Consider the following 14,558-nt stretch of genomic DNA (forward strand, 5'->3'; position numbering starts at 1 on the left):
TACTTTTAGGTCATGATGGTAACAAAAAAAAAAATATACTCCCTCGATTTCTAAAAAGTAAGCTTATTTGGTTTTCATAAAAGTTAAAAAAATCAATCATTGTAGCCACTTTTTCATGTTTTTTTCTAATATATCATTGGTCCCCACTCATTTGATATTAGAGAAAGGGGAGAGCGAAATGGTCCCTTTTTTATATTAAGAGAGAAAAGGGAGAGAGAGAAGTGGTCATTCTACGGGTATACTAGTAAAATCATAACATATGACTTTCCATATTTAGAAACAAGCCTATTTTTTGACATATCCAAATAAAAAAATAAACCTATTTTTTAGAACGGAGGGAGTAGTTGGGAATGAGCCACGACAACTGCCCTTATGGCCTTACTTGCAGCTGGTGGTCCAAGCCATTTCTGGCAAGCTACTGTATATGAAACGATTTTTTGGGCACCATTGTGTCTTTTTTGGGATCATTGTTTTTTTATTTTTGGGAAAGATATTTGAAGTAAAATTAAGTCACCCCTTATCCATATATTTATCTTAATACCAAAATTATCCTTTTTAATTAAGTTAGTGTAATGATTAGTTGAATCATTAGTTAACATGATTAGGGTAAGATTAAATCAAAAAAGAAAAAACGTTATATAGGTTTTCAGAGAAAAGTTTGGTTAGGAGAAAAAAATTGCGAGATAACCCAACCTTAGTTCGGTTAGAAAAAAAAAGTGATTTTGAATCTTAGGTCGGTTAAGAAAAAAATATTGCAACATTACCAAACTTTAGTTCGGTTAGGAAAAAGAAATTGCGACGTAACCAAACCGTAATTCAGTTAGGATTTTTTTTTCGAAGTTACCAAACCTTAGTTCGGTTAGGAATTTTTTTTTGGGAAGTTACCAAACCTTAATTCGGCTAGGAAATTTTTTTGGTCCACCAAGAAATTGAGAAAGCAAGTGGCTCATAGCCCAAGCCTATTTTCACTGGACTACTAAGGTTCATTTGGACCCAATGGCCACAAAATTACCCGCGGGTAAAAGAGAATCTCTCTGTATATGTACCAAACCCTAGCAAAACCCTACGCCCTAGGTAGGAAGTTGCTCGTATACAATACAAAGTTAGGAAGAAGGAAGAGGGAAGGAAGAAGATGAATAAGCGTAGCAAATCTATAAAACAGAAGCAGCAGAAAAAGAAGAAACAACACAAGAAGAACCAAGAATTAGCTCACGAGAAGGAACAAGAATTAGATCGCGCTCAACTTGGTTATCATGATGTACTAGATTGTGAGATATCCCCAATTTTACGAGATGTTCCGGAAAGGGTAGTTTGTGAGATATTGATCAGACTTCCTGTGAAATCACTCATGAGGTTCAAGTGCGTATGCAAATCTTGGCAATCTATTATTCAGAAAGATGGATTCTTTTTTGGTTCCATAAGTATAAATCTTCAATAAGTAGAAACTGCAATTACGATGGCATTGTCCAATCCGTTGATTTGAATTGTTAATTTTATTTGTTGGCTGCAGTATTGTAGCAATCCATGTATTATATATCAATTCGACGTACTGCTTCCTAATCCAATCTTCAGTGGTAACTTCTATTATCCTCCAAGTTTAATCTTCAATGGTAAAACATCAACAAACATGTATATATTTTATGAGCAACACGAGGAAAGCCAGATAGCTACTAGGAGTGCTGCTTGTAATTATTATTGGATAGATAGAAGAGACCTTCTCAAAGCCGCCATTCGATTGTAAACCACGATGAATCTATAAAAATCGCCACATTCCATCATTTAGGGATATCGGGGACGTTATTTTCAATTCGAGTCTTTCCCTGTGAACTAGAGTATTCATATTCCTAAGATTTTTTTACTTTTCTGCATTATTTTGCATAATCTTGGACTCAAATTTATCTTGTCTTTTATGTCATTGGCGGCACCATATTAGCAGTTACATATATCGTGTAGTTTAATAATCTTATTGTGTAGGTTAATAGTGACAAAGATATTGTGTACAATTTACTGCGTGGTCTTTGCATATCGATTATTTTCAGTTGATGCATAGACACCACGTTCGAAATCAATGAGGTACTAATTACAGGAGGTATGGCAAGACTGAATTACATCGTACACAAGAACAACTAAAATGCCCGGAAAGCTGGAAAATCACATCGCACAAATCATATCTTCATCTTCATCTTTATCATGTATATCTCTTTTCGATAGGCCAATTTCAATTACTACCCTCAACTGGCTGACCCCACTCCGAATGACTCAAGTGAGTCTGCTCCTTGCTTTCCTGGTGTGGTGGAAATGGTGGTGTTCATCATGGTAAGAAGAACAATGGGAACGAAGAAATGGAACAAGGGTACAAGAGAGGCAGGAGGGTGTTCTGTTGTGTTATGTAGGCATACAAAATGATAAAAGGGAGTGTCAGTTGGATTTTGGTTGACGCGATAAATAGTGGAAGTATATAGGTGCACTCCCTTAATTATGTCCACAGCTGGAGGTGTAAATTGGGTCGTGCAATCATGTTTATTGCACAACACAACACGTTAAAATTGAGCACAACATGACACAGCACGGGCACAACCTTAGTGTGGTTTGATGTGCCAGACAAATAAGTACATCATCACGGCACAACATGTGGCACGTGTAAGCATGCCCCACAGCACGGCACGCGAAGAATGCATGCCAAATCATGCATAAAATACATCACATTTCATGCATATTTCGCAAAAAAGTCTTTATTTTAGCCTGTTTTGACATTTTATTTTCTTCATGCTGATTAATTTCTATAATAATACATATATTAACTAAAATATTAAGTGGGGTAGCAAAGCAAGGACGGCGCAACACGATTATTTTTCTGGCATAGCACAGCCCAGCACATTACAACACGTCTAGATCTCTGGAAGAGCCCAGCATGCTTAGCACGCAATTTTGTGGGCTGAGTTGTGTCGGGCGAACACGTTTTACACCTCCAGACTGCAGCCATGTACCGTACCGGCAGCTTCATCTAAATAAAAGAAACTCTCCTTGTGAGATTTTGTCACTCTAGAAAAAATAATTATGAAAAATTAAGCAATAATGATAAAAAAAAACACGCCATCTATCCGCAATGCCCGTATAACTCCACGTGCACCCTATAATATGTTTAGAGATTTTTTTTTCTTTTTTTGAAATCGAAGAAATGTATTGATTAATGTAGGTGTAGATAATCCACAGGGTTAGGTGGAAAGATCCTAAGCTGTGATACACCAAATAACAAAGAGCTGCGAAGCACAAGATAGAACCAAACGGCAGAAAAACTGAGGTATCACGTGGGTCGGACGTGATGGCCCAACAGATGTCGGATGTGATGTGACCCTTATCCTCTGACAGGTCGGGCGAACAATCAGAAAGCACTCGGTCAGACGAAGGAAGATGGTCAAACAAAGGAACGAGAATAAAGAAGGGCGACATCGTGTTAACCAGACGATTAAGACTCGGTCTCGGGTGAAGAACTATCGGTCAAACCAGAAATTCGGGCGAGCAGTGAAGGTCCGATAGGGAACATCTAAATTGATGTAATGTGATGTGTTTCTTCTGTGGCTTCCCTGGTCATACCTTCAAGGAATGCAAAAACAACTCTGTAGTGAGATTGTTTCCTGACTTTCCTTTTGCAAAACTAAATGCACGGATGAAGGCTACGACATCCATAGGAAATCGAACAAACAGTATGCTTGAATACCGAGCTACAAACATAACCCAGGGGGAATCATCAAGCATAAGAGAGAAAATATTCAAAGAACTGAGAGAGGATAACCAACATGTGGTGGAACAGTTGGAAAAGAACAACCCAACACCGATTCAAGAAGTACAAAAAGAGGTGACTCAGGAGGATATGGTTGTGGAATCGGCTAACCCACCACCGTTCCCGGCGAGATTATCCGAAGAGATGACTCGACGCGTCTTGCATGGAGCCCGGTAAAACCGCAACAGAAATCTGACAAATTCACTGCTACAAGCCAGACAATGCAGCCGCCAAGAAAGCAATAAAGATTGTTCCCATGCACAAAAACATGGAAAAGCGCCTGCAGCGGAAAAGAATGTCGGAGGAATATCTAATGGTCATGCCCCACAACACAACACGTCGGCTCAACCAGCTCAGATACCTGGTGGACTGCCTTCTCACCTGAACAACAAAAGCAACCAAGTGGAAAGCCCAGTTCAGCCAAATGCAAGCACCAAAGGAAAAGAAAAAACCCACCCAGAAGAATCTACTACCACAGCGGCTGGACCAATGCAGCAGCATCCACGATTAAACCCGGAAGTGTCACCGCCACCGAAAACCAAACTCGGTATCAACCGAATGTTAACATTTTTTACTCTTGAGTATATTAAAGTACTTTTGAATGAATTGGAAAACAGGGATATGCAAGTGAATATAATGGTTCATCTTGTCAAGGGAAAGACGGAGGTTACGGTATTTACTGCACCTGCAACAACATTGAAAACCTATAAAAGGAGGACTGCCCCGACACCTACAAAGCTGCCAGCACACTTGATGATTCCAAACACACCGGATTTTGGAGCCCAACCGCCGCCGGCAAAACCAATACACCGAAACAACCGACATTTGAAATACCAACCTTGAGACATAGGAAGCCCCAGACTGCTAGAAACATTTTTCAACAAGCACGGAATATCCATGTTGCAGAAACTTCAACCAACTCCAGAAACAACTCAACTGTGGAACGGAACGATGAAGAAGAAAGCAACATTCCTTCAACTTCAGTCAGACCAGCTTGGAGATTCTCCTTGGATGTAGGGACTATCAGAGAAGCTGAAGAAAATCTTGCGCGTGGTGTTGGCTTGAACCAACACACGCATCAGAAATGAGTTACTTGGCGTGGAACTGTCAAGGCATCCACAAAGCGTTGACAATCTCTAAATTACGTGAATATACACGTGAATTTAAACCCTCTTTGCTTTTTTTGTCTGAAAATTTAGCGACTGTGTCGCATATGTCTTTTTTGGTAACTTCTTTAAGTTTTTTGGTTCTTTCACTGTACCATGTGAGGGACATAAAGGTGGCCTCTGCTTGATGTGGACATCCCACCTTAATGTCTCGGTTTTAGTTGCAAATCAAAATGTAATTCATGCCTACATCACAACAACTCAACCTCAGCTTACACCACCATGGATGTTTACTGGTGTCTATGGACCTCCCCAACCAACTCCAAGAGCAGCACTGTGGAAAAACTTTGATAACGTTATGACTACACCAACTGTTCCTTGGATTCTAATGGGTGATTTCAATGAAATTGTTGAACAGAGTGAAAAGAAATGACGAAGACCAGTAACCAACAATCAAGTTAGAATCTTCAACAATTTTATAAATACTCATGGCCTTATTGATTTAAGATACCAGGGAGATACATTTACATGGACCAACAATCAGATCGATGGCAATTTCATTATGGAGAGACTCGACAGAGGACTCAGAAACCAACAATGGCTGGATAACCAACCGCAAGGTCTACTCAGACATTTGCCAAGAATTGGTTCAGATCATGCACCGCTCCTTTTGAACGAAAGAACAATGGCAAGAAGATACACAAAAAACTTCTGAGTTGAACACATGTGGTTCTTACACCCAAAAATGAAAGAGATTGTCATTACATCTTGGTAACAAAATTACTCCCATAAGGAAGCTGAGACGGTAGGACAAAACCTATTGACAAGAATAAGGGAAACAGCTGTGGCCCTACAACAATGGCACAAACAAACGTTTGGCCATCTACCTGAACTCCTTAAGGAAGCTGAGTTTCAAATACAATTGGCACAATCAAAATGTGCAACCACAACAAGAAATGAACTGATTTTTTTGCTGAAGCATGAAAGAGAAACTAGGAATTCACACCTGATGCTCCTTCACTGCCATGATGAGTACTGGAAACAAAGATCGCGAGTTGACTGGTTAAAAAATGGAGACCTCAACACCAAATTCTTTCACACTAAAGCAACCATCAACAACAGAATCAACCACATTCACCAACTACTAGATTCAAATCAAATATGGGTATACAATCAAAGACAAATTGCTGCAATGCTGATCCAACATTATGAACAACAATACATAACACAACCTACAGAGTTGGACATGCAACTGTTTGCCAACATAACACCTCGGATATCACAGTTTCACTGCACCCGGTTGATGAAAGCACCAACCATTGAGGAAATTCACAAAGCTATTCAAAGTATTGGATCGGAAAAGGCACCAGGGACGAATGGATATACAAGTAAGTTGTTCAAAACTTTCTGGGACACTACAAAACCGCAAATTATAGACTTGGTGACCAATTTTTTTGAAAATGTGGAGATGGAAAACCCCATCAACCACACAAACATTACTCTCATCGCATAATCAGACAACCCAACTTCAGCAAATGAATTTCGACCCATTGGTCTTTGCAACGTGGTTTACAAAATTATTTCCAAACTGCTAATGGATATACTGAGACCTGTACTTCAGTTTATGATTAGTCCATACCAAAGTGCTTTTGTCCCAAACAGAGCTATTCATGATAACCATTTCCACTAAAATTCTCCATCACCTCCGTTCTACAGCACCAACCAAAAACCCAAAAATTGCAATAAAACTAGACATAAAGAAGGCATATGACAATCTAGATTGGGGGTTTGTGAAACAAACCTTGATCTCCTTGGGTTTTCCGTCCATGTTTGTAGAATATATAATTTTATGCATAACCACGGTGACATATGCTATTAACATCAACGGATCACCTCGGGGACACATCAAACCAACAAGGGGACTCAAACAAGGAGACCCATTGTCACCCTACATTTTAATAATGTGCGCAGAAATCCTATCCACCAATATAGCAATCCTGGAAGATGCAGGCAAGTTGAAAGGGTTGAGCATTTCGACAAAAACTTCCCCGATACTACATCTGATGTACGCAGATGACTTACTCATTACCTGCACGGCAGATCAGAAAACTTGTGATAACCTCGACAAGGTACTACATAGTTATTCAAGCTCGGCAAGACAAACGATCAACTTGGAAAAATCAGTCATCATACATTATCCAAACACGACTCCAAGTGTAACAGAGTGGCTGTCAACTATGTTAAACATCTCTACAACTTCGAATCCACCTAAATATTTAGGTGTGGAATTCAAACAAGGAAGATATTCATCACCAATATTTGCTCAGCTACTACAGATACTGGAGAGAAAATCCAAAGGGTGGATGACAAAGTGTCTAAACCAAGCTGGTAGATGGCTAATCATAAACTCAAGTCTACTTCCCACAGCTAATCACATTATGCGAACCCAATTACTTCCAGTACATGTCCATCACAAAATAGACAAAATCGCAAGGGATTTCTTTCGGGGACATGATAAAACAACAAGGAAATTGCATATGATTGGTAAAGAGAAACTTAATCTACCAAGGAAACAAGGAGGATTGGGCATCAGAAATACCAGAATGCATAATTTTGCTCTACTGGGAAAAAGGATTTGGCAAATGCATGCTAGGCCGAACGCAATCTGCAACACTATGTACAGAGCCAAATACATGGCGGATGAATCTATCCTGCGAAGAATTCCAACTCCACCCGCTGCAGCCATCCAGACATGGAAAAACCTAACAAAAACAACTCTTTTTGTAAGGAAAACTTTGCAATGCAGATAGGAGATGGAAAAGCGACAACAATAAACGACAACTGGATACCTATGCATGCACGTCTTCCGGATTTGGGAAATTTTGGCAACAATTTGGTAAGTACATTAATGATACCACATTCATTTAATTGGAAAACTGAATTGTTAGATCAGAGTTTCCATCCACACATAAGTACTGCAATCAGAGCTGTTCATATTCCAAACCCAACTTCACCCGACAAACCAATTTGGCCACATGCCAACACGGGGAAATACACGGTCAAGAGTGGATATGAGATTCTTTTACAAAAACAGGTCTCTTCAACGAACCAAGCTCCACAGACCGATTCATTTAACATAGCAAAAAGGTACAAGACCTTTTGGAAAATGAACTTCCCCCCAAAAATCATACTTTTCCTTTGGAAAGTCAGCCACGACGGATTACCAACTTTTGAAGGCCTTCACTATAGACACATTGTTGGTACCAATATGTGTCCTATTTGTAACTTATAGCGGGAAACAGTCCAACATTGTCTTTTTGGATGCCCCATGACCAAGGAGACATGGGAACTTTTGTGCAGACATGCCAACAGAAATGCAGTCATGTATAACGCATACAACGACATCGTCCTACCACCACATCCATTGGACGCTACCATCTTCCAACAGATACGACAAGGCAACAGAATAGTACAACAACAGAAAGGAGGGACAACAACAACGACTGCGCGACAACCACCATCTAACTTTGAGGAATTCCTAAAAATGCAGGAATACAAAGAGGATTTCACATTGTGCTGTTACATAATATGGAATATTTTGCTAGCAAGAAATGCAAGGGTATACAAAAATACCGTGCAAACACCGCAACAAACATTCCATATATCCTTATTGCTGAGCCAAGAATACAACTGGGCAACACGACACAACATATTCACACAGCCGGAAATAGGGCAACAACAATGAAGATCAACAATAACTAGATGGATAAAATGGGATGCACCACAGACTCAATGGCTGAAAATCAATACCGATGGACCAAGCAAGACGGACATGTACTGTACACCAGTGGATGCTGGAGCGGGCTGGGTATGCAGAAATGAACAGGGTTCGGTCATCATGGCAATGGCGGCACCTATTGGCAGAACCACTGGGCTATGCTGCTAGCGGCAAGGATGGCAACAACAAAATAATGGAACAATGTGCACTTCGAAACAGACTCGACAACCTTGTTGACTCTAATCACGAAGGAACATTCTGAGGCTCCTTGGATCATTCAAAAAATGCTGCGAGAATTACGACAACATTTGCAACAATTAAGAAGTTATGTCATAACACACATTTACAGGGAAGCTAATAAGGCGGCAGATGGACTTGCAGATTTCGCAGCAAAAAAACAATTACAAAATGGGAATGACAACAACAACAGTAGTTCGACAAATGTATGGGACCACACCAATCCTGAATTCCTCGATGTAATCCTATTGAATGACTCAATGGGGACTCGCAACCCAAGAGAAGTTCTGGTTTAATAAATAAATGAAGCTTCTTTTCAGAAAAAAAAAACACAAAACCCCTAGCAAAACCCTAGATGGGAGGAAAAACAAAAGAAGAAGAATCGAAGGTTGCAAGATGAATAAGTATGGCAAATCTATGAAACAGAAGCAACAAAAAAAGAAGAATAAAAAGCAACACAAGAAGAAGAAGAAACAAGAATTAGCTCGCGCTCAACTTGGTGGTTATCATGAAGTACTAGTTTGTGAGAAATCCCCGATTTTATCATGGGATGTCCCGGAAGGGATAGTTTGCGAGATAATGAGTAGACTTCCTGTAAAATCACTCATGAGGTTTAAGTGTGTACGCAAGCATTGGCAATCTCTAATCCAGACAGATGACTTCTTTATTGATTTACACTACTCTCGTTCGAAAGAAACAAATAGTGTTTCACTTGTACGTATCGGGCAGCTACGACTAAAGGACATGCTGGATGAAATAAAGTGCATGGTAGCAATGGAGTTATTTCTGCCGTCGAAAGAAGAAAAGGGACATGTAGAAGCTGTTGGAGCTATGTCTTTATGGGAATTCCCCTTTCCAGAAACTAATCTTGCTTTCGGTACCACCAACTCTAGTAATGAGCAACATTTATTAAGCAGGGATTATTGCCCACCCTAAACAAATTTACTTCCCCGTAGCAAGATTTTCTGGTTGCGTCCCAGTCCGTTATAACACCACTCTATAAATTTTATTACCATGGGGTCAACTGTAAGACTTTTTGATTGGTTCTGTTTAATCTATCTTTCTGACCTTCGTTATCTCAGGAAAATTGTTTTTGTGGTGTGCATCAGTTCATCAGTAAGCAAGAGAGTGATATTTTATTTTCATCGATAGACAAACATTATCTCAGTGAATTCAGACTTGTCTGGTCATGGATATTCACGAAGAAGATGAAAGATTGAAAGGGCAAGTTGAAATATGGGAACACATGTTTGCATTTGTCGACTCAATGGCATTGAAATGTGCAGTTGAACTTGGTATACCCGATATCATTAACTCTTATGGTTGTCCCATCACAACATCAGAGATTATCAACAACTTACCAGCAACCACATCATCATCATCATCTGCGGACATCGACTATCTTACCCGCATAATGAGATTATTAGTTCGCAAGCGCATATTTTCTTCACAGATAGATCAAGAAACCGATCAAATTTATTATTATCCAACTCCATCATCCAAATGGTTGTTGAGAGATTCTAAATTTAGTTTAGCACCGTTTGTTTTGGCGAAACTTGATCCATGGCTATAGAAACCATGGCAATACATGGGAAAATGTGTTAAAATTTGGGATTTTGCTTCAGCTAATCCACGGTTTAACCACCTTTTTAACGATGCAATGAGATGCACAGCTGAGATAATAATCAATGCGGTTTTGATCAAGTACAAAGATGGATTCAATGGTATCGAATCGTTGGTTGATGTTGGTGGTGGGACTGGAACAATGATCACCGAGATTGTTAAACCGAATCCACATATTAAAGGTATCAATTTTGATCTACCTCATGTAGTTTCTACAGCACCTGAACAGCAAGGAGTTGAGCACGTTGGCGGTGATATGTTTGTTCATATTTCCGAGGCAGATGCTGTTGTCATGAAGGTTTGCCCACATTTTTTTCTTTGCTTACTATGAAACCATATTTTTATAGCTTATTTTGCAGTTGGATGCATAAATTTATCTTATCTCTATGTCACTGGTCTTACCATATTAGAACAGGTATATAGGTATGGCAAGACTAGATGTATATTTGAACACAAGATTAACAATAATACTCATTGAAAACAGAAGGGACCGGAAGGATTTCAAACCTTCAACTCTTGAACAAAAAGAAAGTTCTCCAAGATAGAAAAAGATTTGTTTCACACACAAGGACAAAGTATAAAACTCTTAGTGTCGTCTTATTGGTTTCCTTACTACTCCAATGGATCAACGTCATTTGCAGAAAATCCTAACACTAATCTACAAAGTACAAACCCCTCAGTATCATTAGCAATGTTGTGCCGATAAAGCAATCTGCATTCATGGACCTGCAAACAAGATTAATGTCAAGCATGGCGAAAAATGCACATAAAAGTTACACTTGATAAAACATCCCTTGCAAATGGGTTGAAGATCTAACAATCCATGCTCATTTCACAACCATAGCAAGCTTAAGTTAGATGTGTTAGGAAGACCATGGGAAAAAACCAGGCATGCCACGATGTGATGATTTATCAAAATTCACTCAACAAGCAGATGATTCTTCCTACTGCAATCATGCATTTCCCGAGTGCTAGAAATACTTTGCTACCAAAAACCACAAGATAAAAACCTCCAGCCAGCTGTTGAAGGTTGTACAAACTGGGAATGACTTACCAACACTGATACAGGGCAGAGTAGATGAAGAAGGAACACAGTAACTAATAAAAATGGGTCAAGATTCATGCTGATGAGGGCTTTGGTAATACTATACATCGTCATTACATGTATACAAGAGAGAGAGATTTAACTACCACTTCTCGAATATTAAGTATTTGAGGAACAATAAAATCTACACCCTTGTAAATTATTTCCCTAAAAGAGAGTCCAAATGGCAAAAACCCAATAAAAACTTTCTCGGTTCCTCTAAATCACCATCTTTCCTTATTCAAGGATTCTGAATTGCAGGGTAACATACATACTAATGACTAGCCTTATACTGTGGTTCAAAAAGTGTAAAATTGGTGTTTCTAGACTTTGCCTGGTTTGAGAGAATTCAGCAACTACAAGTTTACAATACACACAGAGAGAGTATAAAAGAAGACAAAGAACTTACTAAAATTTGGTGGCATCCTTCATCGGCTGCTGCAGCATTTGATGTCCTGTATCAGCCATCTTTTCCGTTTCCTATAATCAAACTGAACCAAATTTTTAACTAATTCATCACACTCTTAGAAGAAGCCCTAAACCCAGTAATCATCAACAAAAGAAAAACTCAAACCAAGAACAGAGAAACAAACAGTTATACATATTTTCTTTTTGAGCTAGAAACAGAAAAAAAGTGAGAGAAATTATACTACTTGGTAATTTTGACAAGTTCTGCAAATGTTACCCTGAAAAAGCCCGCAGAAAGCTCGAGCGTTAAGTGACAGATGAGGTGAGATACGACATGCTGCAACTGGAGGTAGCAGTGACTGTGTGCATCCTAGTTCTCCCAATGTTCTTGAAACATAAACCCACACAGATTATCAAATAATTTGAACGTTAGAAAATTAGGGTGTTAGAAAAACCTCAAACATGAAATCTATGGCTTTTAGTTGTTCAGAACTGTCACCTTGGATTAGCGAAGGAGAACCGACGAGCCCGTGGGGGAGATGTAGGTAGTGGTGACGGACGAAGGCGAGGAAGTGTTGGTGAAGATCGAACCGAAGAAGCCCTTGCTGTTGACAATAACGACCTCGATAGAGATCCTGCTGAACGCCATGCCATGTCTCTCTCACTCTCTGTCTCTCTGTGATCTGTATGTCTATTAAGAGGTCAATGGGTGGGAACAACTGAAGTACCATTTGATGCACAGCTTTATATGTATGAAAATGTAATAACCTTGTTGCTTATTTTTTTTTATCTGAAAATATAAGCATTACTACAAATATAGGCGGTGGCAGGGAAAACTTGCATTCTGCGATATGCAATTTTGCAGCCGTTGAGTTATGTATAGACAATGTTTTCCAGCTGCTTGGTAAAGTCAGAGACTCGGAAATTTGACACAAATCTTAGATGCTTGGTGTACTTGCATTGCAAAACTTCATAAGTTGAATTTTAAAACTTGTTCAATATTATGTCAAATTTACTTGTCACGCACACAAAAGAGTCCTGGACTTCAAACATATGAAACCTTTTAAAGTAATCCTAATAGCATCGAACCCTTTACATTTCTTGTGCATTTTTGTTGTTGACAGACCAAACAACATCCTAATCCTTTTTGGTTTGAGACAATTTATAACAATTGGCATTTTGGAACTTCAGAGGGTTGGTGAAAAAACTTAATCTAACCTCAATGTTAAACTACAAATAATGAACTTAGCAATTACTATGCATAACAAAACTGGTAATGTCAAATCCAAAATGGAGCTATGCTTCCACAATTCATTAAGATGTCTTCCTATTAACACTGTGTCAGAAATTCAAAATACAATCTTTTGTCCTCAAAAAGACAAGCTAACTATTTCCTCAACCTATAGTGAATTTACCCAAACCATGAGTACTACCTAATCTTAGCATTTCATTCACTTAATATAGACTTAAAGTACCCCCAATTTTACATTCTCTTAGGTATTTTATCAAATACTTTGCAGACCAACTCCTTTCCAAACTACACAGACATTAAATGACAAAACAATAAAATGGGCACTAAACATATCGGGATTTGAGTTCAAAAACTAGAAAATTAATACGATCAACAACAACATGATCAAAAATCAAATTATAGGATTCGGGATTCTGAACAAAGAGAAGAAGACCAAGTTGGAAGAAGAAACTTACCTACACGGGTGGAAATTGAAACGGTTCTCTGTGTATACAGCTAAGTCAGATGAGTATTTGTATATGGATGGAAGTTGAAACGATTCTCTTCGCTCGATGCTTCTGTAAAATCTGTATCCCTCTCTGACTCTCTCTCTCTCTCTCTCTCTTTAGGGTTTTTGGCAAGGAAGAAAGAAAAGTGTACAGTCTGGTTGCTGGGTGGGGGTGGAAATAGTACCTTTAGGGGTAGAAATGGAAATTTGCTAGTATTTGGGACTGATCACCTGACAGAGTGGAATTCTGCCATGGCAAAATGCCCTTCTTTTTCCTTACGACTTCAAAGATACGATGAAATTATGGTGTGTTAAATGCCACACAACGAGATGATCAAGCAATTCCTCTGGTATGTTTTCATTAGATTTTGTTTCTTCAAAATCTTGGAGAAGAGCTAGATGATTGTTGAGATGGATGGAAGCTAGCCCATACATACAAATAGTCTCAGTTTACTGTTCTGAACAAGGTTGGGTTTAAAGAAGAGATTCTAGTTCTCTTTTAGGAACAAAGGGTTCGATTTAAAGTCTGGTTCAGTAAAGTTTTTAGCAGGATGCCAGTTTACATGCACCCGATCTCTAGCTAGTTAGAAGAAACATGTTACTGACTGCTAGTAGAGTGTCTCAATAGAGCACTTGAGAGCTAGAAATGCAAATACAAACACTTAACTGAGACGAGAAATTAAGCATAATAGAATAAGATACCATCTCTGCAACATTTGTATAACCAATAATAGAACAGACTGATGAACATAGAGAGACACCATTGAGTCTTAGAATAATCAATCTTTCAATTATAAAAAAA

At 38.9% G+C, this 14,558-nt stretch overlaps 1 protein-coding gene, 1 long non-coding RNA gene and 1 pseudogene across 4 annotated transcripts; 1 reads left to right on the forward strand and 2 right to left on the reverse strand.

The window, feature by feature from the left end:
* Positions 1-5,620: 5,620 nt before the first annotated feature.
* LOC113322468 lies at positions 5,621-7,845 on the reverse strand. Of its 2 annotated transcripts, XR_003347148.1 has the most exons (4): positions 7,737-7,835; positions 7,487-7,649; positions 5,894-6,976; positions 5,621-5,792 (listed from the first exon to the last, which is right to left on the reverse strand). It is a non-coding gene; the product is annotated as an uncharacterized LOC113322468 (long non-coding RNA). The 2 variants fall into 2 exon arrangements; XR_003347143.1 differs by having other exon boundaries at positions 5,621-6,976; positions 7,737-7,845.
* Positions 7,846-10,043: 2,198 nt separating this feature from the next.
* Positions 10,044-11,113, forward strand: LOC113322475 (annotated as a pseudogene).
* LOC113322484 lies at positions 10,890-13,888 on the reverse strand. 2 transcript variants are annotated; one of them, XM_026570574.1, is made up of 5 exons: positions 13,725-13,888; positions 12,517-12,700; positions 12,295-12,404; positions 12,019-12,089; positions 10,890-11,251 (listed from the first exon to the last, which is right to left on the reverse strand). In XM_026570574.1, the coding sequence occupies exons 2-4, from the start codon at positions 12,669-12,671 to the stop codon at positions 12,070-12,072; spliced, it is 285 nt and encodes a 94-aa protein (XP_026426359.1). In that variant the 5' UTR covers positions 12,672-12,700; positions 13,725-13,888; the 3' UTR covers positions 10,890-11,251; positions 12,019-12,069. The 2 variants fall into 2 exon arrangements, with proteins under 2 accessions (XP_026426359.1, XP_026426366.1); XM_026570581.1 differs by having other exon boundaries at positions 12,517-12,708.
* Positions 13,889-14,558: the final 670 nt, after the last annotated feature.

The sequence above is a fragment of the Papaver somniferum genome, chromosome 1 (genome assembly GCF_003573695.1).
Source record: "Papaver somniferum cultivar HN1 chromosome 1, ASM357369v1, whole genome shotgun sequence".
Classification (NCBI taxonomy): domain Eukaryota; kingdom Viridiplantae; phylum Streptophyta; class Magnoliopsida; order Ranunculales; family Papaveraceae; genus Papaver; species Papaver somniferum.

What these genes read in the sequence shown, in the direction of transcription:
- LOC113322484 (XM_026570574.1), bottom strand. Translation starts at nt 12,671, where the DNA reads ATGGCATGGCGTTCAGCAGGATCTCTATCGAGGTCGTTATTGTCAACA. An exon ending in TTCTCCTTCGCTAATCCAAG is followed by an intron (nt 12,405 to 12,516) that starts GTGACAGTTCTG and finishes TTATGTTTCAAG; the next exon opens with AACATTGGGAGAACTAGGAT. An exon ending in TTTCTGCGGGCTTTTTCAGG is followed by an intron (nt 12,090 to 12,294) that starts GTAACATTTGCA and finishes GTTTGATTATAG; the next exon opens with GAAACGGAAAAGATGGCTGA.